The following is a 26,292-nucleotide window of genomic DNA, read 5'->3' as shown; positions in this document are numbered from 1 at the left end:
TAGCTGTTTATCGCATGGTGTCACCTTTATTTTTCACATACATACATACATACATACATACATATTTGAACATTTGAACAAACTACAACATCCACACTGCATGCTAGGTACTTTCACCTTCCTGAAGCCAAACCACTAACTTTGTGTTGTGTAGAGAGGATTCTGGGGAAAATACTAACTTCATCCAAGAAAAGAAAAAAAAAAAATCAAAAAAAAGCAGCAAACTGATAAAGTGCATATCTTCACGGCAGCCTTCCTGCTCAATTGGCAACACACAGTGTATGGCTTTCATTGACAGCATGGCCCAATCGACCACAACTTTTACATACTGGACTAATTCAGGCACATCCAGTCTGGTGTGGTTTTGTCTCATTCAGCATTTTCCCCATTGTTTCCAATTGAAAGGCAAATTAATAAATTACATTATATACACATTTTAGAAACCAAGAGTACAATTTCAAAAAAAAAAAAAAAAAAGGGGAACTGTTGCTAGATTTGGCCCCTCTTATATACGCCATCATATGTAGTTCAGATTCCTACCTCTTTGTTTTGAAGTGGAACCTTAGGTGACGCTGGCAGAGACCTGGCCACATATGCATTCAGTGCAAGACAAAACCCTTCCTCTGCCCAAAGAAAAGTACTGAGTAGTGGTGATACACAGGAGACTTTGACTGCCAGTGCTACCATCAGACTCACATCAGAAACATGTTAACAGTTGGGTCGGTTTTATTAAATATGTACAGAAGACAATCAGGGCCGCGCGAAAGACGTTCCGACACCGGAGATCATTTGTGAATGGTGAGAAAAGTCTTTAGTTTAATGAGAGAAAGCTGAAAATGAAGTTGCACACCCACGCAGTTTGATTTTAGTGCACCTGACATACCCAATCCCCTCTGAACTCCACACGGACGTTTTGAAAATCCAAACATTTTGTGGTTGAGGACATCAAATGTAAAGGTGTCGGAGACCGAGCAATAGTGGATTTTATAGGCTCATCATCATCATATCATCATCATCATCATCATATCATAATCTGCCAAGTCAGAGCTATCGTTTCACATAAACACATTACAGGAACATTAACATTTGTCATGAGAATTCTTTCAATGTGGTTATTAAATAATGACCAGTGACCAGTGTATCTGCTGAGTGAGTAAATATAAACTCTGGCTCCTTAATTGTCCTCGGACATATCTTTGGCATTTATGTGCTGACATCTGCCAATTAAAGCTGTGGGCATAGATAATAGTATTAGTAGAATAAGAATTGGATACAGCGTTGGAGGCGGAGCTCCGTTCATTCCGCTGAGAGTTGCGTGAAGCACCCCGCCTAATTTGAATGGGTATACGATGACTTAATCATGCTGCTCTTCTACACTTTCTAAATGTTATCGGATCGAATGGATGAAATTCTGATAGTAACCGGTCAATTCCCGGGGGTTGTGACGTTAAAAAAAAATAACATAGGAATGCTCTCTCTCTGAAATGGCCCGCGATTGGCCAAAGTCTCCCATCACGGACTAGATTTACTAAAGCCTGAGAACAGCGCAAAGAGGAGGCGCACAAGTCCTAGTTTTCTCTTCAAACTCTTGATTTACAATATGCTAAAAACGTACGGAATCTTTGCCCAACGACGGCCAAAATAAACTGCCCAACCCCGGCTTTAACAGATTACACGTGCTGATAACATCTCACATAGGCTCTAGTCCTCAAAGTTATGGAATACAAAGTGAATGAAACGAATGACAAATGAGTGTATCCTATTAAGTATTCAACGCCTGATACATGTCATTCCTCCGTGCCATGTAGTTCCATTGTTCACACTGAAAACAGTCCCCCCAACAAATGCACTATTTTCTCTTTACCCATAAAGTTAGGATAAAGGAATCTTACATTTTTCTACTCTGTTGTTTAAAATGCTAAAATCTATTCAATGACTTCAAAGCCCAAGCAACTTCAGTATCCTTGCAAAACAAAGATGTGGGTTTACCCTCGGAAGGAACAGTACAGCAAATACACTACATACAAATGTAGACGTCAGGCTATTGTACATATAGGGCCAAGGGGTTTATATGTAGTTTAAATAATCAGCCATCTCCACTCTGAGACCATCAACAGCTGTGGCCACTTCTACTAGTGCTCACAGGACCAAGCTTTGAGAGGGACAAGTGGTCCTCCTTCTCGTCACTCTGACTGACAAAAAAGGAGAGCAGGTCAATAAGACAGTTGTTTCTCAGTTTTCCAACTACAACCAAGATCATTTCCAACAGCTTCGTCCTCTGAACAAGGGCTACATTTTCCCGAAAACAACAACAACAGCTGGAGGAATAACTGATGTTGCAGTATCCTTCTAACAGAAGCCCCTTCCTTCTACTCCCTCATGTGGACTGCTTTTTTTACGTCAGTATGGCGGCGTCCGTTGTTCCTAATGTATTTACAAAATCAAAACCTACACACGTTCAATGTGGCGAGAGTTAACTGGAATCGGATGTAAAAAAGGCCAGTGTGGAGTTTGTGACAGTGCTAATGATGTCCAGGGCTTAGACGCGTCAGACGTCTGGAGACATATCACCACGACTGGACATCAAAGGGCTCAACGATGACAACAAGCATCAGGAAATACACTGAGGGCATGGTAGGGGGTTGGTTAAAACTTTTTTTTTTTATCCATTTAATATTTTATGTTGTGGCTTCTATCTAATAGCTGACTCACTTTTTAGTTTTGTGCGACAGGTCACCAGCTGAGCACAGGACACCCAACCGGAGCTCAGGTCGACATATCTCCGTCTCAGCCACCAGGTAACTCTTCCTCTCACATCAAACCATCCCTTCTCTTTTCTCGTCTTCTCTTCACAACATTGTGGAGTATTTCCTCTCATTAACTTCTAAATACAGAAGTGTGTCATCTACGGGGGTGGGGGGGTTCGGTTCGGCAGGTGTTCCAGATGTTCCTCTGGTATTTCTCAGTCTCTCAGCCAATCCTCTGGGTGCTCTACTTGCTGTGGTGGAGGTACTGCTGGGTGAACATGTTGAGCTCGCTGTCCAGCCAGCCCGCCTTGTTCCTAACAACAAAACACACACACACACACACACACACACACACACACACACACACACAAAATATAATAGTCTCTACATTTATGTAACAAGGTGTGTGAACAGGGCTAGAAAGTACAACAGCCGTGCCGTGTAATCGGCTCTACACATTTACAGAGAGAGTTAGAGGAAACAGAAAGTAAAATCGGCATATGTCAGACTGACCGGCAGGTCGCCGGTCATGGCCGGTCACGTGAAAATTGACCGATTCCGGTCACCGGCCGGTCAATCGGTGCATCTCTACTATAAACTAAGCTTTAGCAGGTACATTTAAGATGGAGCCACTGTGGCAACAGTTTTTACAAAGCTCCATTTTTGGGATTTGTTTCGGCTAAGTGGTCCAAAACAAAGAGAAAATGTGTTTTCAAATGTAGCTGGCTTACAGTCTGCTTTTTTACTTGATACGTGTATCATACATCTGCAAGTTGATGAGGAGTCTCTTCTTGTATATTTTACTTATTTCCATTGTAGCAACTGCAACTCACTGAGCATTTATCACACAATCTGGAATGGCTCAAAACCTGACTCAGACCGATTGGATGAGCTCACACAGTGTGACATAGACATAGACCTTTGAGATCACAGTTATCACCAATATGAATCAACCTTGTGGTTACCACAAAGAGCCCTCCACATGGGATATATGGAGAATTAATTAGCCGCACCAATCTGTCTGGCTGCGTATGTGTTGGCTGAGTGTGTCTCGTCCTTACCGCAGCAGCTTGGCCTTACTCTGAAGGCTGTCCAGCAGCTCCATCTTGCTGTTCATGTCGGTGATCTCGTCCTCCAGGTTCTGACGGGTGACGTCTACCTGCTGGCAGAGCTGAGAAAACACACCTGCCAACTCCCTGGGCACAAACAGCAGGGACACAAGCAGGGTTAGAAAACACCGGATTCCTTCAAATCACTGACTACGCGGCGCATAGTAACGCCTGTGTGCTGTTAACATGCTCACTGCTGGACTTGGTGGCTGCAGTTGGATCCGGTATAGCTGACGATGAGCTGCAGCTTCTCGCTGGCGTAGTCCACAAACTGTCTCTTGAAGGCTCTCTCCTTGGCCTTGGTGGTCCAGGTGAGCCGCTCGTAGATGTAGAGGAGTCCGTACAGACCCACTGACAGGGCGATCAGACGCCAGCCCACTGCCTTCCAGATCTGCACACACCATCACAGCTTTAGGTCTGGCTCAACCCTCCTCCCTCTCATATCTAAGCACAATCTGACTGCATCAACATTACTGTCGGATGATGGTCGCACAAAAAGCTATTTGACTTTAAATCAACCAAGCATGAAGAGTACATTTTTCGTATGTATCTGGTCTGGAGTCCTCATAATAAATGGCATAAGATGTGCATTATGTAATGAGCAATGTTCAAACATGCATCATAAAGTAAAAACACCCCTTACTCCACACCTCACTTTGTCCTCTTTACCCAGGCCTTTATTCCTCATCAGTTTCTGTGTGTGCATGCGTGTGTGCGTGCGTGTCTGTGTCTGTCTCCTCACCACGCCGCCAACCACAAGGACACCCATGGAGGTACGAGAGGTAAGGGAAGCCAGCCCAGTAACCATGGAGACCATGAGCTCCTCCTGGGTGACGGAGCTCTGGGGGAACGGAGGCATGCTGCTGCTGACAGGAGTCAGAGCCAGGGGCCTGGGCACCTGGAGGGGGAACACGAACACACACACACACACACACACACACACACACACTCAGGGAGGGAGGGATGTTCTGGGCCCATACACATACCCAGGTCCTGCTGTTGATGTTACCCTTTATGTGGCAGGGAAACGAAGAAATCTCCATCATGAAAAATAACTTCTAAAGTAATTTATCCCTTCATTACACCATTTTTTTAATAAGCACAAATTCAAATCAAACTATTCTATGAAAAAAAAAAAAAAAAAAAAACTTTAATATATCCTTTTCTCACATTAAAAATAACTTATTCAAAAGCCCTTTTAGCTGCTTTACAACTAATGTTACTTAATTTATGACAATACTCTAAGGGCGTTTTCACACCGACAGCCTTTAGTTCGGTTGAATCGCACTAGAGTTCGTTTGTCCCGCTGGTGCGGTTCGTCAGGGCAGGTGAGAACGCAGCATTCGCACTCGGGTGTGCACCAAAAGTGGACCAAACAAGCGCACAGAGACCTGCTTGAAGAGGTGGTCTCGGTACGCTTTCAATTGAACTCTAGAGCGGTTCGTTTGTGGTGAAAACGTGATTCGTACTCGAACCGCACCAACTATATATGCTCCTCCAGTCTGAGCTGATGGCTGTAGTGTGTTTAGCAATCTGCGATGCAGCAGAGCAGCAAACTGTAGCAGCTTGCAGTGTTTCTATCACAGAAATAGACTGCGGTCAAGCTCGGGCGTCCGTCACACTATCTCCGTGGTCAAACCAGCTGCCGCCAAAGTTGGAGACAGACGCTGGCAGAGCAGAGCGAAGTCTCGGTGACCAGAGCAGACGTAGTAACGTCTCTCACCAAACAATGTCTGATAATTTTAATGAAATGAGCTGGTTTAACCATGGAGATGCAAGAAATATGTACTACTCCAGAACAGGACCTTCTTCCTGTATTTACTTTCTTGCTCCCGCCCCCAGACACATCCAACCAATAAGAGGAGTGGACGTTCTTGCGTGATTTGTAATGGCACATTTTGGTACCAAACCAAACCGACAGAGGGCAAATCGCTCCAAGTTTACAAACTCACCAGCTGATTCGGACCAAAGCAAACAAACTACCGGTATGAAAACGCCCTAAGTTAGTGCTTAGGCTACGCAGCCCAACAAAAACATTTGAAGAAATTCCCTCCAGGGGGTGCTGAGGTATTGCCTTCACAAGAATGGACAGACGTGCATATGTACCTACGTACGTATGTTGGTACATCCGTACAACATGAAAACACATTGCCTCTGGCCACGGCAAAGCCTAAATTCACTTTTAATGTTATCAAACAACGACAAGTTGTTGGAACTGTTTGGAGAAGGGCCGGCCCTTTCAAAAAATACCTGGCAGGTGATTGGATGAACCATCTGTCTATCATGTCTGACATTGTACAAAACTACACACATTTGGCTCCAGTGACCCAAAACACATCACCTGCAATAAAGTGAAATTAAAAGGTGCAGTAGGTAAGCCTTATAGAACTAATTTTCTGTCATATTTGCTGAAACTGACCCTATATTCCAGTAGAACTACATGAAGCAGGTAATAAAAATAAATAAATACAAAAAATCCGGCTCCTAGCGGAAAGAGGGGGAAGGACTGAGATGTTGTCGATGTAAAATTTTCTTTTGCTAAATCCTGGATATTCCCAATCCTACCTACTGCACCTGATTAAGCAATATCAGAAATGGCAAAAATATAGATCTAGTTGTACAAGAAACACCTCAAATGTGCTCCTTCCAAGGGGGTAAGCTTCGCTTCAGAACTCGAGCCATCATGGCGCCATTTTGTTGCTAACTGGCCATCGCCTCCTGTTAGCATTCCGCTGACCGCCATTTTTTTTTTTACGTCACTTGACTGCGAATAACTTTACATCTGAAGCGTTTAAAGACTCTAATTTGTCCGTTGTTTAGTTCCAAAGAAACACGACAATGTATGAAAGGCTCCATTACCTTGTACCTCACGTTATGGCTCCGTAGCAGACGTTTTTGTAAAAATAGGCTAACGATTGTGTCATAACCAAGTGACTTACTGTCGCATAGTAGAGGAATTACCGTATAGTACAGGAGAAGCTCGCAGGCAGTTTCGACTTACATGAGATGTTTAGGTTTAATTACTAATGTTAACTAGCATGTTAGTGATCAATAATTAGCCTGTGCCCATGTTATCTCCTTACATACACCTACAGTCTCCGTATCTGTAAGATTGGGAATGATTGAGATTTCTCTTGGCACAGCTACCAGAAGACTTACAACTTTCAGACACGTTGCTCACGTCACATTCTCTCAGTTGGAGGCTGCGCAGTAAAGCTGGCCATCACCGGAAAAGTGCTTCTAATAGCCTTCACTGGTCTCCGTCCAGAGCAACGGGGTCTATTGGTCCATTATATACTGTCTATGGCTCCTTCATCATCAAGGTAGCGAGAAAAGAAGCATGCAGAGAACTGGAGCGTAAACGCACGCACCTGGCTGACGCAGCAGTGAGTGGAATGGAGACACAGGAGCTGGGAGTTTTGATTGGAGGTGATCATTACTTGGAAATTGTGTCTGGAAAACTAAAGCGCCTCTCTGAATCACTGGTCGCGCCGGACACTAAGTTTCTACAGCTCATCTGAGGAAGTGTATCCAGTGTGGGATTGGGAGAGGTTTAGATTTCCAAACGGGCTTAGTGGCTTGATGTTTAAAATACATTTTAAAATTGCCTTTTTAATGAGTTTCATCTTATAATCAGAGTGAAGGTAAGTTGGTGTCCGACCTTTTCTGTTTGGGGCTCCCAGACCGTAGTCAGTAAGTACAGGAGAGACATTTCCACTCTTCACTTTACCAATACCGCATAAACAACAGGTGAAGCCACCGCGTCTTGAGGAGCTCGTTGTTTATTCTTGACTGTAGGCTGACTTTACGTCTTTGCAAATGCTTTTTCCTCTCGCTTTCCTCACACTGCATTCACTCGTATGCTACGTTACTCTCGCAAAAACACCGCCAACTAGTCTCCTCGCTCAACCACTCCCTCACTGACATCACTCGTTTAACCTACCTGGCATTCTCGCTCTAACTTACACTGCTCTCGTAACACTGGGCTTTTATTGTGAAGGGTAGAAATGCCTTTTTATTGAGCTTCCTCTTAGCGAAATGCTCTGAGTGAATTTAAGCTGGACTTTTACCGTGAAGGGTTGACACAGAAAAGTCAGAGTTATGGCAGCGCCTTTTTTCCTCTAAATTCTTTCCTCAACCTTTATTGTTCGGTCGTTAGGTTTAATTCACAGTTTATTAACATCCAATGCTGTCCAAACTGCTCCAAATTCCAAACCCATCTGTATGATTCTTCATGAACAGACCACAGGGAGACAAACTGCTTTAAATGTGTGGTCAGAGAGAGACTCCACACTGGGAGAAGAAGAAGCATTCTGCTGGAGAGAGTGGAAAACATGAGCAAACGCTTTGTCAAAGCTAAAAAAACGTAAAGTGTTTTTAACAGTGTTAGAGGCAGACAATCATTTCGACCCCCCACCAATGCAGCCTAAGCGCACTACCCCCCATTCAAAATGAATGGGCAGACCTGCGTATTCGCTGCACCGTCTCACAGACTGCAGGCAGTGGGAATGCAGGCTAAAAATCCCCCACTCTGCAGTTCTGGGAGGAAAATGGAATGCTGGCTGTTCTAGTTTTGAAAGAGACAAACAGGGGCGCCTCACCTGGTTGAGCGTGCGGCCCATTTACAGAGGCTCAGTCCTTGCCGCAGGGGCCGCGGGTACGATTCCAACCTGCGGCCCTTTGCTGCGTGTCTTAAGTGCCCAAAAGATTTTCTTTAAAATAATAAATAAAGAGACGAACAGCGTCAAAGTGGCGGCCAAGAGCCACCGCAGAAGCACAGGAGCTGACCGAGGAAAAGACTGCAGTCACGTTAGCCACACACACACTGATGTTATCTTCCAGAAGGTGTTACCTGGTCGTTGTAGCCCATGAGGGCCCGCCGGGTGTTCTTAGGGCCCAGGAAGCGGTTGACCAGCATGGTCCAGCCCAAAGAGAAGTGGAAGCCGATGTCCTCCTGAAAGTCACTGCACAGCTTGTCACAGGCCAGGTCATAACTGAGGCTGAAGCACTGACGGGGAACCAGCTTGTCTACCTGCTCTCTGACCGGGTTGGGCAGCAGAGGCTTCAGACCCTCTACACACACACACACACACACACACACACACACACACACACACACAAGTCAGTGACAAACCGCGTGGCTACATACTCGTTTCCACTAAAGGATACTGCAGTGAAGTAAGGTCTAGCTACACCACACATTCATTCTGGGATAGGAGGGAAAAAAAAAACTCTCTGGGTTGTTTGCATTTCTTCAAACCAATCACAATCATCTTGGGCGGCACTAAGCTCCGGAAGCAGCGACGGTGGCTCTGCTAAATAGACTCTGGAAGGAACTTGTTTTGGTGGAACATTTGCACCCCGCAAAAGAAAACGGCACATACAATATTACGTGAAGTTAACTGTTGACACAATACAGTAACGTGAGCTATTTACATTAGCTGGAACCTCATTGGCTCTTACCAGTGTATCGGCGTTTGCACTTTGTTCACAGCAATCCCACCAACTCGGCTGCGAATACTTCACATCAAAATTATTCACACCGGCAGTGACGCAAATTTTCAATAAAAGTTTTGGATATTTTCACGCAAGCTCATCTACCACTTTTAAGTTTAAGGTCCTTCTGGGAACACTGCTGAAGAGAGAGAGAGATAGAGGGACGGGAGATGCTACTGAAGAGAGAGGGAGGGACGGGAGATGCTGCTGAAGAGAGAGAGAGTGACGGGAGATGCTGCTGAAGAGAGAGAGAGTGACGGGAGATGCTGCTGAAGAGAGATAGAGGGACGGGAGATGCTGCTGAAGAGAGAGGGGAGAGAGAGAGAGAGAGAGAGAGAGAGAGAGAGACGGGAAATGCGGTGCCAGTGAACGAACGAAAGAGAGCGATCGGAGCAGAGTGGTAATGTTTAGATATCAAGTGAATGTAATGATCCAGTAGGTAGAGTCTGCAGTATGGTGCAGCCTGTGCAGTGTAGAGGGATGTTTGTGGTCAGTGTTAGACAGGTGAATGGAGTAGTCTCCGGCGTAAACAGGAGGTGAGTTACCGATCATGTCGGTGTGTGTGGCCTGCAGGGAACTGGTGATGGAGGTGGAGCACCTCTCGGACATGTTCTTGCCCAGACCCTCCTCTATGTGCCGGTGGAGCTCCTAAAAAAGAAAGGAAAAACACACGCTGCCGTTTGGTTTCCTCACATGTACATCCATGCTACTGCTGCCTGACCACTGAGCCAGAATAACTGATACTGGGGGGAATACATTGCAAACACAATGATTTAATAAGCAATAAACTAAATACATATTGTTTTAAAGTGGAAATAGTGTTTTATTTTTGTAAGAAAAGCTACATCCTTTTTATCCTTCTGCGGAGGCCCAATGGCCTCAGCGAGCAGTCGCGGCGATGCAAGTCAAAGGTCGATATTCCACCAGCCGGTCCCAGAAGCGTGCGTGAAGTAGCTCTCTGCTCCGCTAAAGATACTAAATGGACTGTGTGGAACAGACATGGCCTAAGGGACAGAGAGAGGTTTGGCCTCCGGCTACACATGGACGTCTGCGCAAAGGTCCATACGGACATAGGAAAATGACTAAATGTATGCCATGTGGACTCTACAGTTAATGGCTAATTGGCTCATGTGACACCCAGACATGGCATCTGTCTACAAGACTTCCCAAAAAGTACAGTATGGCTGTGTACACACTCGTGAAATCAAAAACGTGGCAGGTATAGACAGAAGGCTTGGGCTCCATTCCAGCCTGCCCTGTGAAGCTCACATTAAGGACAAAGAAGTCTGTTGAATATCTGCGTTAAACTCACATTCTTGTAGACCTTGAGTACCACTGGTGATGGGTGGAAGTCCATGTGGAAGTCGTCCACCAGCACATGGAGCTTCCTGATCTCCTCTGACATGGCATTAGACACCTGAACATGAGCAGACAGAAAGGGGTGAAAACTTGCCCTCTAGTAGAACCAACTGAACCAGGACAATCGGGACTTAGAACTTGAAAAGTTTCTTCTTTTACTAGGCTAGACTTGTATTTTAACGGAGGGAATAATTAGATTCCACAAGTCCATCACTGCACAAACCATCACGGAGATTCAGGAAGAAAATAACGCCCAGCTGGGTTGTAATGATGTCATGTTGGGTTCACCTGTCTCTCCACCTCCTCAGTGATCTTCTTGATCTTGGCCTTACAGTCCATGGTCAACAAGTCCAACTGCTTGTCTATGAATTCCAATCGGTCCTGGCGATCGTCTTTGGTCTCAAGGCAGTAGACCCTACACACGCACACACGATAAAGCGTGATTTATACTTCGGTGTAAAATCTACAACTTTGTATGTACTTTGAGAGCAACAAAAAGCCTGAGCCACATTCCCTGTATGCATTTATACTGAATTGGCCTTTAAGCAGATTCTGATAAAATCTGAAATAGAAGTTCTTTTTTAAATTTTGTATCTTGGCAGATACCCAGTTTAATTGATTTCCAATTTGACTTAAAAGGCATCAGAGAAACATTGTTGATTTAATAAGATAACTAATATTTTCTGATACTTTAAAGGAACACGCCGACTTATTGGGAATTTAGCCTATTCACCGTAACCCCCAGAGTTAGACAAGTCGATACATATCCTTCTCATCTCCGTGAGTGCTGTAATGCTGTCTGACGGCTCCAGCGGCATCAGGCCAGCACAGAACATGCAGGTGAATGGTTCCAGTAATCCTACTGCTCCCAATAAGTGACAAAATAACACCAACATGTTCCTATTTACATGTTGTGATTTATAGAGTCACAGCGTGTACAAAAAACAACGTAACATGAGACACAGCCGTCCTCTAACTGTAAACAAACAGGGAACTATATTCTCAGGTGGAAGAATATAATACTTGGGCAGAGTGATATGCTCGCAGCAAGCCTGTCTGAGAATATAGTTCCCGGTGGCCGGGTTTGCCACGGAGCCCGGCCGGGCACAGCCCGAACAAGCTACGTGGCTCCCATCTCTCCAGCCCATGGGCCCACCACCTGTGGGAGGAACCGTTGGGGTCGGGTGCGATGCCACATGGGTGGCAGTGAAGGTCAGGGGCCTCGACGGACCAGACCCGGGCGGCAGACGCTGGCTCTGGGGACGTGGAACGTCACCTCTCTGTGGGGAAGGAGCCGGAACTGGTGCGGGGAGGTGGAGCGCCACCGGTTAGATCTGGTGGGGCTTACCTCACGCACAGTCTCGGTTCTGGAACCATACTCCTGGATAGGGGTTGGACTCTTTTCTTCTCCGGAGTTGCCCAGGGTGTGAGGCGCCGGGGCGGGTGTGGGGATACTCACAAGCCCCGGCTGAGCGCCCGCTGTGTTGGAGTTTACCCCGTGGACGAGAGGGTCGCCTCCCCACGCCTGCGGGTTGTGGGGAAAACTCTGACTGTTGTTTGTGCATATGCACCAAACAGGAGTTCGGAGTATTCGGCCTTCTTGAGACCTTGACTGGAGTCCTGCATGGGGCTCCAGTGGGGACTCCATTGTTCTGCTGGGGGACTTCAACGCACACGTGGGCAATGATGGAGACACCTGGAGGCGTGATTGGGAGGAACGGCCTCCCTGATCTAAACCAGAGTGGTTGTTTGTTGTTGGACTTCTGTGCTAGTCATGGATTGTCTATAACGAACACCATGTTCGAACATAGGGATGCTCATAAGTGTACCTGGTACCAGAGCACCCTAGGCCGAAGGTCAATGATCGATTTCATAATCGTTTCATCTGATCTGAGGCCGTATGTTTTGGACACTCGGGTGAAGAGAGGGGCAGAGCTGTCAACCGATCACCATCTGGTGGTGAGTTGGGTCAGGGGTGGGGAAGACTCTGGACAGACCTGGTAAGCCCAAACGTGTAGTGCGGGTAAATTGGGAACGCCTGGAGGAGGCCCTGTCCGACAGACTTTCAACTCACACCTCCGCGGAGCTTTTCGTGCATCCCTGTGGAGGCTGGGGGCATTGAACCCGAGTGGACAATGTTCAAAGTTTCCATTGCTGAAGCTGCGGCGAGGAGCTGTGGTCTTAGGATCTTAGGTGCCTCAAGGGGCGGTAACCCACGAACACCGTGGTGGACACCAGTGGTCAGGGAAGCCGTCCGACTGAAGAAGGAGTCCTTCCGGGATATGTTATCTCGGAGGACTCCGGAGGCAGTTGCAGGGTACCGAAGGGCCCGGCGGGCTGCAGCCTCTGCCGTGAAAGAGGCAAAGCAGCGGGTGTGGGAGAAGTTTGGAGAAGACATGGAGAAGGACTTTCGGTCGGCACCAAAGTGTTTCTGGAAAACTGTTCGCCACCTCAGGAGGGGAAGGGGAACCATCCAAGCTGTGTACAGTAAGGATGGGACACTGTTGACCTCCACTGAGGAGGTAATAGGGGCGGTGGAGGGAGCACTTTGAGGAACTCCTGAATCCGACTAATACGCCCTCTATGTTAGAGGCAGAGCTGGAGGATAACGGGGATTGTCGTCGATTTCCCAGGCGGAAGTCACTGATGTAGTCAAACAACTACACAGTGGCAAAGCCCCGGGATTGATGAGATCCGTCCCAGAAATGCTCAAGGCTCTGGGTGTGGAGGGGCTGTCCTGGTTGACACGCCTCTTCAACATTGCGTGGAAGTCTGGGACGGTGCCAAAGGAGTGGCAGACTGGGGTGGTGGTTCCTCTTTTTAAAAGGGGGACCAGAGGGTGTGTGCCAATTATAGGGGTATCACACTTCTCAGCCTCCCTGGTAAAGTCTACTCCAAGGTGCTGGAAAGGAGGGTTCGGCCGATAGTCGAACCTCGGGTTGAGGAGGAACAATGCGGATTCCGTCCTGGTCGTGGAACAACGGACCAGCTCTTCACTCTCGCAAGGATCCTGGAGGGAGCCTGGGAGTATGCCCAACCGGGTCTACATGTGTTTTGTGGATTTGGAGAAGGCGTATGACCGGGTCCCCGGGAGATACTGTGGGAGGTGCTGCGGGAGTATGGGGTGAGGGGTCTCTACTCAGGGCCATCCAATCTCTGTATGACCAAAGTGAGAGCTGTGTCCGGGTTCTCGGTAGTAAGTCGGACTCGTTTCAGGTGAGGGTTGGCCTCCGCCAGGGCTGCGCTTTGTCACCAATCCTGTTTGTAATATTTATGGACAGGATATCGAGGCGTAGTCGGGGTGGGGAGGGGTTGCAGTTTGGTGGGCTGGGGATCTCATCGCTGCTCTTTGCAGATGATGTGGTCCTGATGGCATCATCGGCCTGCGACCTTCAGCACTCACTGGATCGGTTCGCAACCCGAGTGTGAAGCGGTTGGGATGAGGATCAGCACCTCTAAATCGGAGGCCATGGTTCTCAGCAGGAAACCGATGGAATGCCTTCTCCAGGTAGGGAATGAGTCCTTACCCCAAGTGAAGGAGTTCAAGTACCTTGGGGTTTTGTTCATGAGTGAGGGACAATGGAGCGGGAGATTGGTCGGAGAATCGGGCGCAGCGGGTGCGGTATTGCATTCAATCTATCGCACCGCCAGACGAAAACAGAGCTGAGCCAGAAGGCAAAGCTCTCGATCTACCGGTCAGTTTTCGCTCCTACCCTCACCTATGGTCATGAAGGCTGGGTCATGACCGAAAGAACGAGATCCAGGGTACAAGCGGCCGAATGGGTTTCCTCAGGAGGGTGGCTGGCGCCTCCCTTAGAGATAGGGTGAGAAGCTCAGTCATCCGTGAGGAGCTCGGAGTAGAGCCGCTGCTCCTTGCGTCGAAAGGAGCCAGTTGAGGTGGTTCGGGCATCTGGTAAGGATGCCCCTGGGCGCCCCCTAGGGAGGTGTTCCAGGCACGCCCAGCTGGGAGGAGGCCTCGGGAAGACCCAGGACTAGGTGGAGGGATTATATCTCCAACCTGGCCTGGGAACGCCGGATCCCCAGTCGGAGCTGGTTAATGTTGCTCGGGAAAGGGAAGTTTGGGGTCCCCTGCTGGAGCTGCTCCCCCCGCGACCCGACACCGGATAAGCGGACGAAGATGGATGGATGGATGGATGGATGGATGGTTTGTTTACTGTTATAAGATGGCTGTGTCTCATGTTATGTTTTTGTACACGCTGTGACTCTATAAATCACAACATGTAAATAGGAACATGTTGGCGTTATTTTGTCACTTTTGTCACAATTTGGAGCAGTATGCTTGTTGGAACCAGTTACCTGCAGGATCTGTGCTAGGCTAAGCTAATGCTGGAACCGTCAGACAGCGTTACAGCACGCACGGAGATGAGAAGGGAATGTATCGGCTTGTCTTACTCTGGGGGTTATGGTGAATAAAATAAATTCCCAATAAGTCGGCGTGTTCCTTTAATTTATAAGCCTGTTTTATATTATTATCCGTTAGCATTACATTAATACATTACACATTAGCACCAGAAAGTTAGCAAACATATCAAATCACCTCTAAATTATTATACACAAATAAATACAATTAAACTACATTGTTGCTAGGTGTTAATATATAACCAAACAGGGCTGGGCAATATATTGATCATTATATCGATATCGTGATATGAGACTAGATATCGTCTTAGATTTTATGGCAATATGGTTATGTCTCCTGGTTTTACATTACAGTAAAGCGACGTCATTTTCTTAACTTTCCAGACTGTTTTTAGCTGTTCTATAATGTGCCTTTACCCACTTAGTCATTAATTCCCATTACTGATGATTATTTATCTAAAATCTCATTGTGAAAATATTTTGCATTTGTATTTGAAAGCACCGACACTCAACCCGACAATATCGTGGAAATATCGACGAGGTATTTAGTCAAGAATATGGGGATACTGGATTTTCTCCACATCGCCCAGCTCTATAACCAAATAACCACATAAAATCAATATAACAAATAAACCATTAAGAATGCAAACTTTTCATGCATGAAATGCACTGTATTACACCAAGCTTTAATTTTTAACTAAATAGTTACTGTGGGCGAACTATTTTCAGTTTGCGTGAGTAAAAGCACAGTGCAGCTTCTTCTGTGGTATTTTAAGAGGGTACACTGCTCCATCTCCTTCTCCTGGTAATCCTTCAAGTGGCACAATCCGCCCAGCATACCCGTGTTTCCAGTCTTTGGTTCATATACAGTCTCAATCTGTACACTTGTACCATCTGCTTTTAATACCGGACTCACCTCTGCTCTTGTGCAGCAATGTGCACTGAATCCATGATGCGGCGCAGGGCTTCAGAGATCTGTTTGGCCCTCACGGTGTGCTGCTCAAATTTGGTCTTCACCGCTGACTGCGAGATACACTCCTACACACAGCAGCAGACAGGCCAACAATCCAATCAACTCAAGAACAAAAGGATGGGCTGCATGATTCACTGGATACTTCACTACTCCAGTCCAATCGCAAATTAACTTTTGGTATCTGGATTAATTAGTTACTTTACACAATGAATAATGTACAACACTGACTCAGTCAGAAATTGTCATCAAATAAAAGTAGGGCTTAAGTTACACTAGTCAACAGTGAAGCACTTTAGGGAGAATGTGCTTGTTTGCCATCTTAGCCAAGTCATCTCTGTGTGTCTAGTACAGAAAAAGGCCCATGAATATGTTTAGACTAGCTTAGCACAAATACTGAAAGCAGGGGGGAACTGCTAGCCTCCTTCCATCAATGCTGGAGTGTTAGGCAAGTCACAGTGATAAATAAAACGAATAGCCAATAAAACCATGGAAGTAAGCATTGCCTACAAACGTATACGAGTATTGAAACTTGTGACCCATTAAAACCGTATGCCTAGTTCTTACGGGTATGAGCATCTTACCTCAAATCGCCTCTCAAAGTTCTGAAACTCAAACATTCTGGCTTGAAATCCCTCTGCAAGAGCTCCACCTGAAACAAGATGTAATACTGTAGAAAACTGTCCACACAGTCCACATTTAGTGTGTTCCTTCAAAGCTACGGTACATATCGTCCATATGTAGATGGTGATGCGGAACGGATTTTACTCCAAGACAAGACGACGAGGGTCTTCACAAGGTCTACACAAGTCAAAACTGATATTCATTGAAGAGCATTAAAATATCAATCAAACTATTTAATGACTTTTCCAAAACCTTTTACGATTTCAAATTCAATTCAAGGTTTTTCATGAGCGTACAAACACTGTCAGAATCCACAGTGACCAGCATCCCTACCTGCTTCAGGCATTCCTTGAGCCTTCTGCACACGAGCCTGAAGGACTTCCTTGGCAGAGACGAAGAAGATGCGGTCACTGGCCTGGGCTCGGTCCACCAAACCCAGCTCATCCACCAGGAAGTTGGTGCAGCGGTCCATGTGCTGCCTGCGGACCTGACACAGCAACAACAACACTTTATTAAACATTATTGTAACACAACAATAGTAACCACTGAGTCACCAAGCTGCTAGCGTTAAGAGCTGGGTCGATTTCCGGCTTTGCCGGCCCGGTATACAAGCTTAAACCGGTTTGATTTATGCAAACCCGTATTCGTCATTTTAACCAATATGGCAAATGGAAAACTAGCCTACATCAGCAATGTGCGACAGCTAGTGATAAAACTGCGGTATACCGAACCGGTGTTTGGCTTAATATCAAACCGGTTTGAAAAACTTTACACTGGCCCAACCCTAGCTGCCAAACATTTTGTTTGTGGGAAACACGTAGAAAACATTAGACAATCTGAGAGTAAACTGTTGTACTCCGTGTGTTGCTTTCTGTCTATTCATTCAAAAACCTGGGAATGAACACATTTCAATGAAACTGGGTGTGGTGTCATGTCTCAGCTGCAGATATTTCTAAATCTGGACAAATAAAACCTGTAGTATCAACATGGCTAGAAAACACCGGAGGTCACTGAGAAGGCTTTAAAATAGAATACAGGATTTTAGTCAGGGAATGGAGAGGCCTGTTACGCAGGAGGTGATCCTTAGGTCACTTCCTGCAGACCAGATGGGAGTGAGGGGAATGGTAATAGCAGATAAGCTGTTCACCTGTCTAATCTAAGGCTACGTCAGCAGCAGGTTAAAACCTCTCTCTCTCTCTCTCTCTCTCTCTCTCTCTCTCTCTCTCTCTCTCTCTCTCTCTCTCTCTCTCTCTCTCTCTCTCTCTCTCTCTCTCTCTCTCTCTCTCTCTCTCTCTCTCTCTCTCTCTCTCTCTCTCTCTCTCTCTCTCTCTCTCTCTCTCTCTCTCTCTCTCTCTCTCTCTCTCTCTCGGTACCAATGAACACTTTGACATGGTCTGTAGTAAAGCTGCTGAGTGTGCTGAGGGAAATTATTAAATAATATGGATGTACTTTCTGTATGTATGCATGTACAGTATGTATGCATTTTCTGTCTGTATGTTACCGGTCAAAAGTTTGGAGTCATTTAGAAATTTCCATTCCACTCCATTACTGCCAGAATACCAGCTGGCAGTTGCATTGTTTTTTTTTTTTTTAAATCAGAGCAGCAGTTTTCAGATTACATCATGTGCTTACATAATTGCAAAAGGGTCGTCGACTGTTGTTGAAAGAAGTGGCTGATCTTTAATGAAATATCTACATTGCCCATTATCAGCAACCATTCATCCAATGTTCCAAAGGCCCATTCTGTTTACTCATCGGATATCATTTTAAAAGGCTAACTGAGAAAACACTGGAGAACCCTTTTGCAATTATGGTTATCTCAGCTGGTATTCTCTCTATAATGGAGTGGAATGGAAATTTCTAAGTGACCCCAAACTTTCAACCGGTAGAGACACAGGAGACCGGCTCGCGACCCTGGATGGCGTGTTGAGCAGTGGACCGATCCCCTCCGACTAGGTCTGGGGATGGCCCACCACGATAACTGACTAATATGATAAAATGACTATGTCCCTAAAAATCCATTGGTGATCACACCTCCGGCGTGGACCCTGCTGTCCTACCCCCTGCTGCAGTCCCCGAGCCTGCCCTATAGTCGATATGATGAGTCAAGATTGGGCAAAACAAATACTCGATGTAGACATCCCTCTCACTACCTGCAGCATGAAGCTACACAAACCACTGGTGTATGGCGGCACAAGAGCCAGGCATACATCGTACGACATTTTAAACGTGGTGGAGTGTTTTAAATCTCCGGGTGCGTTCCCTAGTGTAGAGGTTTTGTGAAGCCGACTGACCTCCTCCATGTATTCAGGTTCGGAGGCTGAGGCGTCCCAGCGGTTGTTGAGGATGAAAATGTTGGGACTAGAGAGCCGCTCATTGACCTTGTGAAAGAAAGACTTCTCCTGTAGGAAGACATCATTTATCACACATTAGCATTGCGTTGACATTTGCTACAACAGTTTGACCGATTAGTTCACGATCTGGTCATACAACAGAGCTGACTGGCAGACACACGCAGCTCTCATGTCTCACCGTCTGCATCAGTGTGGACTCAGAGTTTGCCACCAGAACAAAAACATCAGCATCCAGGCAGAACTTGTCAATCCAGCTGTCCAGTTCTGTGGTAACATCTATCCCTGGGCTGGAGGGGAAAACAGAAAAGTACAATATTCCAGTTGCAGTGCTCGGCAAGTGAGCATGGCACACATTTCTAAAGAGGTGAACAACTGGGGCTGCACTTCAGTGCTAGAAGACATTTTAATGCAATGGATTCCAGTCATGTTATGAGGAAAGACTTTGATGTCCACTCAATATTACTACTATTACTACTATTGATTTTAACTGTGGATTAATTGTCAAACATAAATTACGTTTTAAAGTTTATTTTGCAAACAGGTGACGGAAATGAATTTGTTGATTACAAAGCGTTAACGTCTGACCTGTCCACCAACACCAGATCATCCCTGAGCAGAGCACACTTGGCTTTGGGCCACATGACGCAGACCAAGCTGCCGGCGTCCAGGTCCTCATCCTGGTGGAGCGCGTGGGCCAGCTGGTTCACCGTCTGGAAAAAACACACATCGGCAACCAACAGGTTCACACACACAGCAAAGACCAACGTTCCACTTCTACAGATTGGAGTCGCTGAGATCGGAGGTGTGGCGTTTGAGACAAAACTATTTGCCCTGTGTGATCAGTGACTTGTGCTGACCTTTATGCTCTTCCTCTCCTCGGAGCCTTCCGTGAGCAGGAAGGCCTCATTGCCATCGGTGCCCTCCACCCTCAGGAAGCAGTTGGTGGTGTGTCCTATTCCAGACGGCAGCACCTTGTCACAGAGCATGGCATTGATCACCGAGCTCTTCCCATTACTCGTCCTACAGAACAAACAACGTGTCTGTCAGCCACGCCTGCAGTCTTTCCACAGCTTTACTTTTATTCTAGGTTTAATCCTCTAGTTTCAGGTCAAATTTAACATTTGTAGATTTTTTTTACAGCGACACAGAATTGGATTTTAAAACTAGGGCTGCACAATTCATTGAAAATAATTGCAATCACCATTTTGGGCTTTCCCACAATTCGTTGAACATGATCGACCTATTGATGTTTAAAATGAGTGCTCCGCTCATAGAAAAACGCCGCTGCATATCAAATCCAGCGTTTCCTAAACCAACAGCATGACTCAGCCAGCCATTGCTGAGCCAGCAGCGGCTCTACGCATGGCTGTTCTCTGTTAAAGGAACACGCCGACGTATTGGGACTTTGTGAATAGCTTATTCAGCGTATCGCCCAGAGTTAGACAAGTCCATACATACCCTTCTCATCTCTGTGTGTGTCGTAACTCTGTCTGACGCACCAACCGCTAGCCTAGCTTAGCCCAGATCCTGGACTTCTTTGCCCACGGGAACGCCCACAAAACGAACACTATTGCGTCTCGAACACGACTCCATGTCTTCTTTTATCTACCACAGCAGCTCTCCAGCTTTCTTTCTAGCTGGTAGATTAGCTTGCCATTTTCTCTCGGCCGTTTCCAGATATTCCACCTGCTTCACGACCTCCTCCATTCTGGTTAATAAGGCGGAAAGTGTTGTCTCCATCGAAGCGGTAGCGTGGCGAATATCTGACAGGCTTTCCATGCAGGGGGGTAAGCGAGCGTCCAAAAAAGCGTAGCTCCTATGGAGCCATTTTGTTGCTATCAAGCCATCACCTGCCGTTAGCATTCCATTGACTGCCATTCATTTTGGCGCCACTTTGACAGCGAATAACTTTATATCTGAAGCGTTTAAAGACTATTTGTCCATTGTTTATTTCTAAAGAAACACAACAACGTATAAAAAGCTCCATTACCTTGTATCTCACGTTATGGCTCCGTAGCAGACGTTTTTGTAAAAATAGGCTAACGATGTGTGATAATCACGCGACCTACTGTCGCACAGTAGAGGAATTACCGTATAGTACAGGAGAAGCTCGCAGGCAGTTTCGAATCACATTAGCTGTTTAAGTTTAATTACTAATGTTAACTAGCATTTTAGTTAACAATAATTAGCATGTGCCTATGTTATCTCCTTACATATACCTACGCTCTCCGTTTCTGCAAGATTGGGAATGATTGAGATTTCTCTTGACACAGCTACCAGAAGACTTACAACTTTCAGACACGTTGCTCACGTCACATCTACGTCTTCAAGCTCAGTTGGAGGCTGCTCAGTAACGCTCAGCCAGCACCGGAAAAGTGACTTCTAATTCACTTCCACTGGTCCGTCGAAACAACTTTGTCCACTTATTTAACTGTCTATGTTTCCATGTCACCTGAGATCTTCGTTAGTGCAGCATAGATGCTATCGATACCATTCGCTATGTTATGAGACTACCTCCGAGCACACATCCGCCGACTTGGTCTTGCACGGCTTCAGGTCCACAGGATGAGCAGAGGGTTTTTAATATCCCCACACACCCAGGACTTCTTGTCTTTCAACATCCTTGGCTCCCGCAATGTTTCTCTTCCAAGCTGAGCACAAATGTGTCCCTGGTTACGGCTCTTAAAAAGGATTAACGTAACAAAGTGATGCAGAGCTCGCTGTTCAGCAGCCTTTTAGAAGGCATTATGTCACATGATCCCTGCTCCATAACGTCTGACAATAGCTGATATATTTGAGTTCAGGACATCTCTGACTATATACAGGCTCAAAATCAGGCATTTCTACAGTTTCAAAATTAAGCCCCACATAATAAAATCCCACATGTGTACCTTGGAATAACTACATTTATAAAAACAGAGGTGCTGTAAACATCGGTAAGTTCAGCTATGTGGGCCAGTGGCAAACAATATTATTGTTGAGTCCAGACATACCTCCCAAAGAAGACCACCTTCATATGCCTGCGTGCAAGTACTTCTCCAATCCCTGCCACCTTGGCCAGGTAGCCCTGGACCTCCTGGACCTGCTCCTCTGTGGCGACTGGGTCCAGCTCTTCATTTTTGTAAGTATCTGTAATGTGGAGTCATCAAACGGAGGCCAATCAGTCTGGTTATATGTGGAGTTTCCTTAGATAGCTAAACCTAACTACATCAGATTTAGCATATCTTTTAGACTAATGTCAAATATGGTGTGTGTGTGTGTGTGTTGGAGGAGGAGGAGGAGGGAGGGTGATGGTGGTGGTGGGGGGGGTCTCTCTATTCACGCCAGATAAACATGCCTACAGGTGGTCCCAGAATTACAAACTTAAAGTGATGGTTCGGATAATTTCACCCTAGGGTCCTTTGCACCATGACCTCGAGCCAAAAATCCCCCCCCAGAAGCTTTTTTCACCTGGATCGAACATTGGGAGAGTTAGCATTATCAGCTGAATAGCTTAATGCAGGCGCTAATGGATCCCACTGTGTATTTCGTAAGTTACCCCACTAATAATGCCCAAAATGATACCAAACTTCTACACTAGTACAAATAGGTTATGTACTCATAAAACGATGGATTGGAAAGTTTGTAAGTACACCAGGAGTTTATTTTAAAAAACACTTGCCTGTTGGCTTCTGCTCTCTGCTGCTGCTGGCAGTAAGAAGAGTGCTTAGGGACGTCTACAAATTACAACACCGAAAAGAGACACAATAAACATATTTATTAATTTAATGATTACATAAGGTAGTGTCTCCAAACTTACCTCAATTATAATTTGTCTCCTGCTAGTTGTACTACAGCACTTACTTTTAAAAAAATAAGTTAAATTAATAAATCTGTTTGTTGACGTCCCTAAGCACTCATCTTACTGCCGGTAGCAGCAGAGAGCAGAAGCCAGCAGTAATGTAATATAAGCAGTATTTTCAAAGTACCATGACTTTTTTCTATACAAGTTCAGCTACAATAATATCGATGTGGAATGTATTTCACAAATGTACTTTTAAAAAAATAATTGGTAAATAAACAAGTTGTAAAAAGTAGTTTTAGAAGTGTGCTGGAATTTGTATAAAAACATTACCTTACCCATTGTGACAAACTGTTTTGGTCACTTGAGCTTGTGTCAAGTCTTAGGTATGTAACAAGCACAAACACTTGCATCCGCTCTATAGTGTGTCCCAGGTGAATGGGACTGCAGAGAACTTACAGCAGCCTTTTCAACTATTCTGTTCATGCGGGGGGGGGGGGGGACGGACAAAGAAAGCTCAGTGCCTGGGCCTGGATATTTCGAGTATTATGGGCTTGCTACAGTTGAATATCTAAGAAAGAGACAAAACCTAACCTTTATGTGCGGGACACACAATCATTTAATAATTACAATATGCCCGCGTGGTGGACCTATAAACCTAAGTTCAAATGCATTGTATTTTGGTGGCTTGATTGTAAACAACTTAAAAACACTGCAATAAATAATAAATCAATGGTTTTGAAGAAGAATATGTTGGTCAATTTAGTGAGCTGTTTCATTGAATCAGAGAGACACTTTGAGAAGAAAGAACATGGCACATCTCCCTGCTCCACTAACAATAGTAGTAAGGCTTTCCTGTGTACACATATCCTTTATAAGTAAAGTTTGGGCTGTATTATTTGTGCCAACTTCAAAGACCCCCCACCCAGAGTGAGATATCTACGCCCATGCTGTGTATAAAAGATAAAGATAATAAATGTATCAGTTACTTTAGAAGGCAGAAAGATGGATGGATGTCTCTCTCTCTCTCTCTCTCTCTCTCTCTCTCTCTCTCTCTCTCTCTCTCTCTCTCTCTCTCTCTCTCTCTCTCTCTCTCTCTCTCTCTCTCTCTCTCTCTCTCTCTCTCTCCATGCTTAACTGTGTACTGCTGCAGCCTTTATGTTCATCTGATGGCATTCAACTCACAGTCACGCGGTGCTAAAAGTGAAACGTTACATGTCCGACCTAGTGAGATTGTAGCCGTGATTTTTTTACATAAAAGTCACCTGGGAGTTTGCTTAATCAGATGAGGAGACAAACATGTTACATTGCCTTCAGATTATCATAAAGAGGTGCATGCGTGTAAGGGGCTAGAAAATGGCAGGTGGGAGGGTACCATCCAGAAAGGAAGCGCTCTCCTTGATGTAGGCCCCCAACTGCTCAAAGATCCCGTTGATCTTCTTCTTTGCCGTGACAAAATGCTTGAGTGGCGATGCATTCACTTCCGCCATCAGTCTCTTATCCTTCTTGCCGTGTACTGCGTTGGTGTTGGGTCGAGGGAAAACCAAAGACATGGCACTGGACAGGGGGATAAGACATAAAAACAAAAACACCCGTATAAGCACGTCTGGCAAAAATGTCTGACTGAAATCCACTGGTAGTGAAAGAAAGTCAGTGAGAAAAAAGTTACAGCAGGGGTGCAAACGTGATATCCATTTTAAATATCTTCACCATGTCACTGTAGACTGGATGGACAACTATCTGGTGGACTTAATATCTAGCACTATCTTTCAGCATTCCGTAGTACATTGAATATGTGTGAGAGAATAACTGGGTGTGGCTGAGAGATGTAGGTCTATCTGTATTTTAATGGTTTAGCCAGTACATCAATTTCAGTTTTGTTTAGTGTCTTATTCTCTCTCTCTGGTTTGTGGTCTCTTTGGGGAATAACTGATAGTTCAAAGATAAGATACTGCCAGCTTTAACCATCTGTAATTCAATAACTTGTTTTGGCTTGCAATTGAACATTTTGAATATTTCTGTATGTTTGTAAGTTTTCATGTTTAGCTTCCTCCTCTGGAATCTGCATGATCCTGCACGTTCTTTAGTAATTCATGCATTGAAACATATAACCTTGATGCACTTTTGCAACCTTGTTAGGTGAATATTCCTTATAGCAATAGCATTAACTACCTGTACACCTGTCTTATTGAACTTCAACAGACTTGAATGTTAATGTTAGTAGAGTTTGTGACTAGTGGAGGGATCGTTGGTGTCCCACTCCCCTCACTCCCCTCTGGACATCTGTAGAATCCGCATCACCCGCAAAGCATTGTGGGTGCCTCCTGAGTCCTGCCATCTGGGAGAAGGTACCGGAACCTCCGAAGTCTGTTCTACCAGAACAGCTTCACTCCCCAGGCTGGCTGTCAGTAAGCTCAGCTGCCTCCCCTCCCCTCTGACCCCCAACAACTCTGGACTTCTATTCAATTTCTTTACTTTTCTATACGGTTTGGTTTTGCCTTACCTTTGCACTATTTAGAATGTATTTATTGTATTATATATTACTTATCTTGTCAAGTCTTGACTTGACCGTGTCCACCTGTATGGTGACGGCCATTACTCTGCTTTGACCTTTCGCACAGTTTGAAGGTAACACTGTACGCATGGTCTGAATGTCCGCCTTTACTAGTTTAAAAACAGGGGAACGTACTAGCTAAATGTAATACCAACACCAACCCAGGCTGAAAAGAGACAATACACACCCAGCCGAAATCTATTTCAAGTTCACGCTAGTATCAGCGCAAGCTAGCTAGTTGAAATGCATGTCGTCAATCTGTCTAACGTGACATGTCTAACGTTAGCTAGTCTCTTACACCAGTCCCCATCCTTGTGTTGTTAACGTGAACTGGCTGTAACTGTAGCTACTCATCCTGACTAACGAGCAGAGACTGTATGCATACAATAAGTCCTGACTGACATGACAACGCACTGAGTGGGGAAAAATCCATGCTAGCTAAATTACAAGCTAACTAGCCTACTAGGCTACAGTGAAGTTAACTTGGATAAGCAGCCAGCTAAGGTACTACGGTATCCATCCGAACAGACTGTCAACTGTAGCTAGTTAACTGTGGTTTGTGACTTACCGTGGATGGGGTCGTTCCTCACAAAGAATCCTCTCGCATCCTGGCTCCTGGGGTTTGAAAGCTACAAGCTAATCGCTATCGTTACTGCGCGACTAGTCGCAGTGGATGCTAGGGGGCGTCGCTAAATGTTTCAAGCGAGCCCAGGGTTGACGAAGCTACAGGCTGTTTTGGAGCACTGTCAGCGAGCAACGTAGGTTTGACTCCCAATAGATAGATGTATTCCAAACTAGGTTGTTTTCTGTTCCCAAAACAGCACTTTGTTTCAGCACATTACCAGCCACTTTAGTCTTTCCCTGACAAGTTGGGCTCGATCGACATTTTAAAGCACAAGTATCGCGGTAAGATGTTTT

At 45.5% G+C, this 26,292-nt stretch overlaps 1 protein-coding gene across 1 annotated transcript; it reads right to left on the bottom strand.

Annotated features, from left to right (window-relative positions):
- On the bottom strand, positions 1 to 26,292 carry mfn2 (mitofusin 2). The gene is made up of 18 exons (XM_028582806.1): positions 25,943 to 26,292; positions 24,196 to 24,377; positions 22,033 to 22,168; positions 19,897 to 20,059; positions 19,625 to 19,749; positions 19,218 to 19,326; positions 18,980 to 19,087; positions 17,019 to 17,172; positions 16,646 to 16,713; positions 16,008 to 16,129; positions 11,000 to 11,126; positions 10,665 to 10,769; positions 9,898 to 10,000; positions 8,709 to 8,929; positions 4,599 to 4,754; positions 4,051 to 4,247; positions 3,809 to 3,943; positions 1 to 3,061 (listed from the first exon to the last, which is right to left on the bottom strand). The coding sequence occupies exons 2-18, from the start codon at positions 24,371 to 24,373 to the stop codon at positions 2,992 to 2,994; spliced, it is 2,277 nt and encodes a 758-aa protein (XP_028438607.1). The 5' UTR covers positions 24,374 to 24,377; positions 25,943 to 26,292; the 3' UTR covers positions 1 to 2,991.

This window comes from Perca flavescens, chromosome 7, assembly GCF_004354835.1.
Source record: "Perca flavescens isolate YP-PL-M2 chromosome 7, PFLA_1.0, whole genome shotgun sequence".
Taxonomy (NCBI): domain Eukaryota; kingdom Metazoa; phylum Chordata; class Actinopteri; order Perciformes; family Percidae; genus Perca; species Perca flavescens.
Note: the sequence above shows the minus strand (reverse complement) of the source record. Positions and strands in the feature narration are given on the sequence as shown.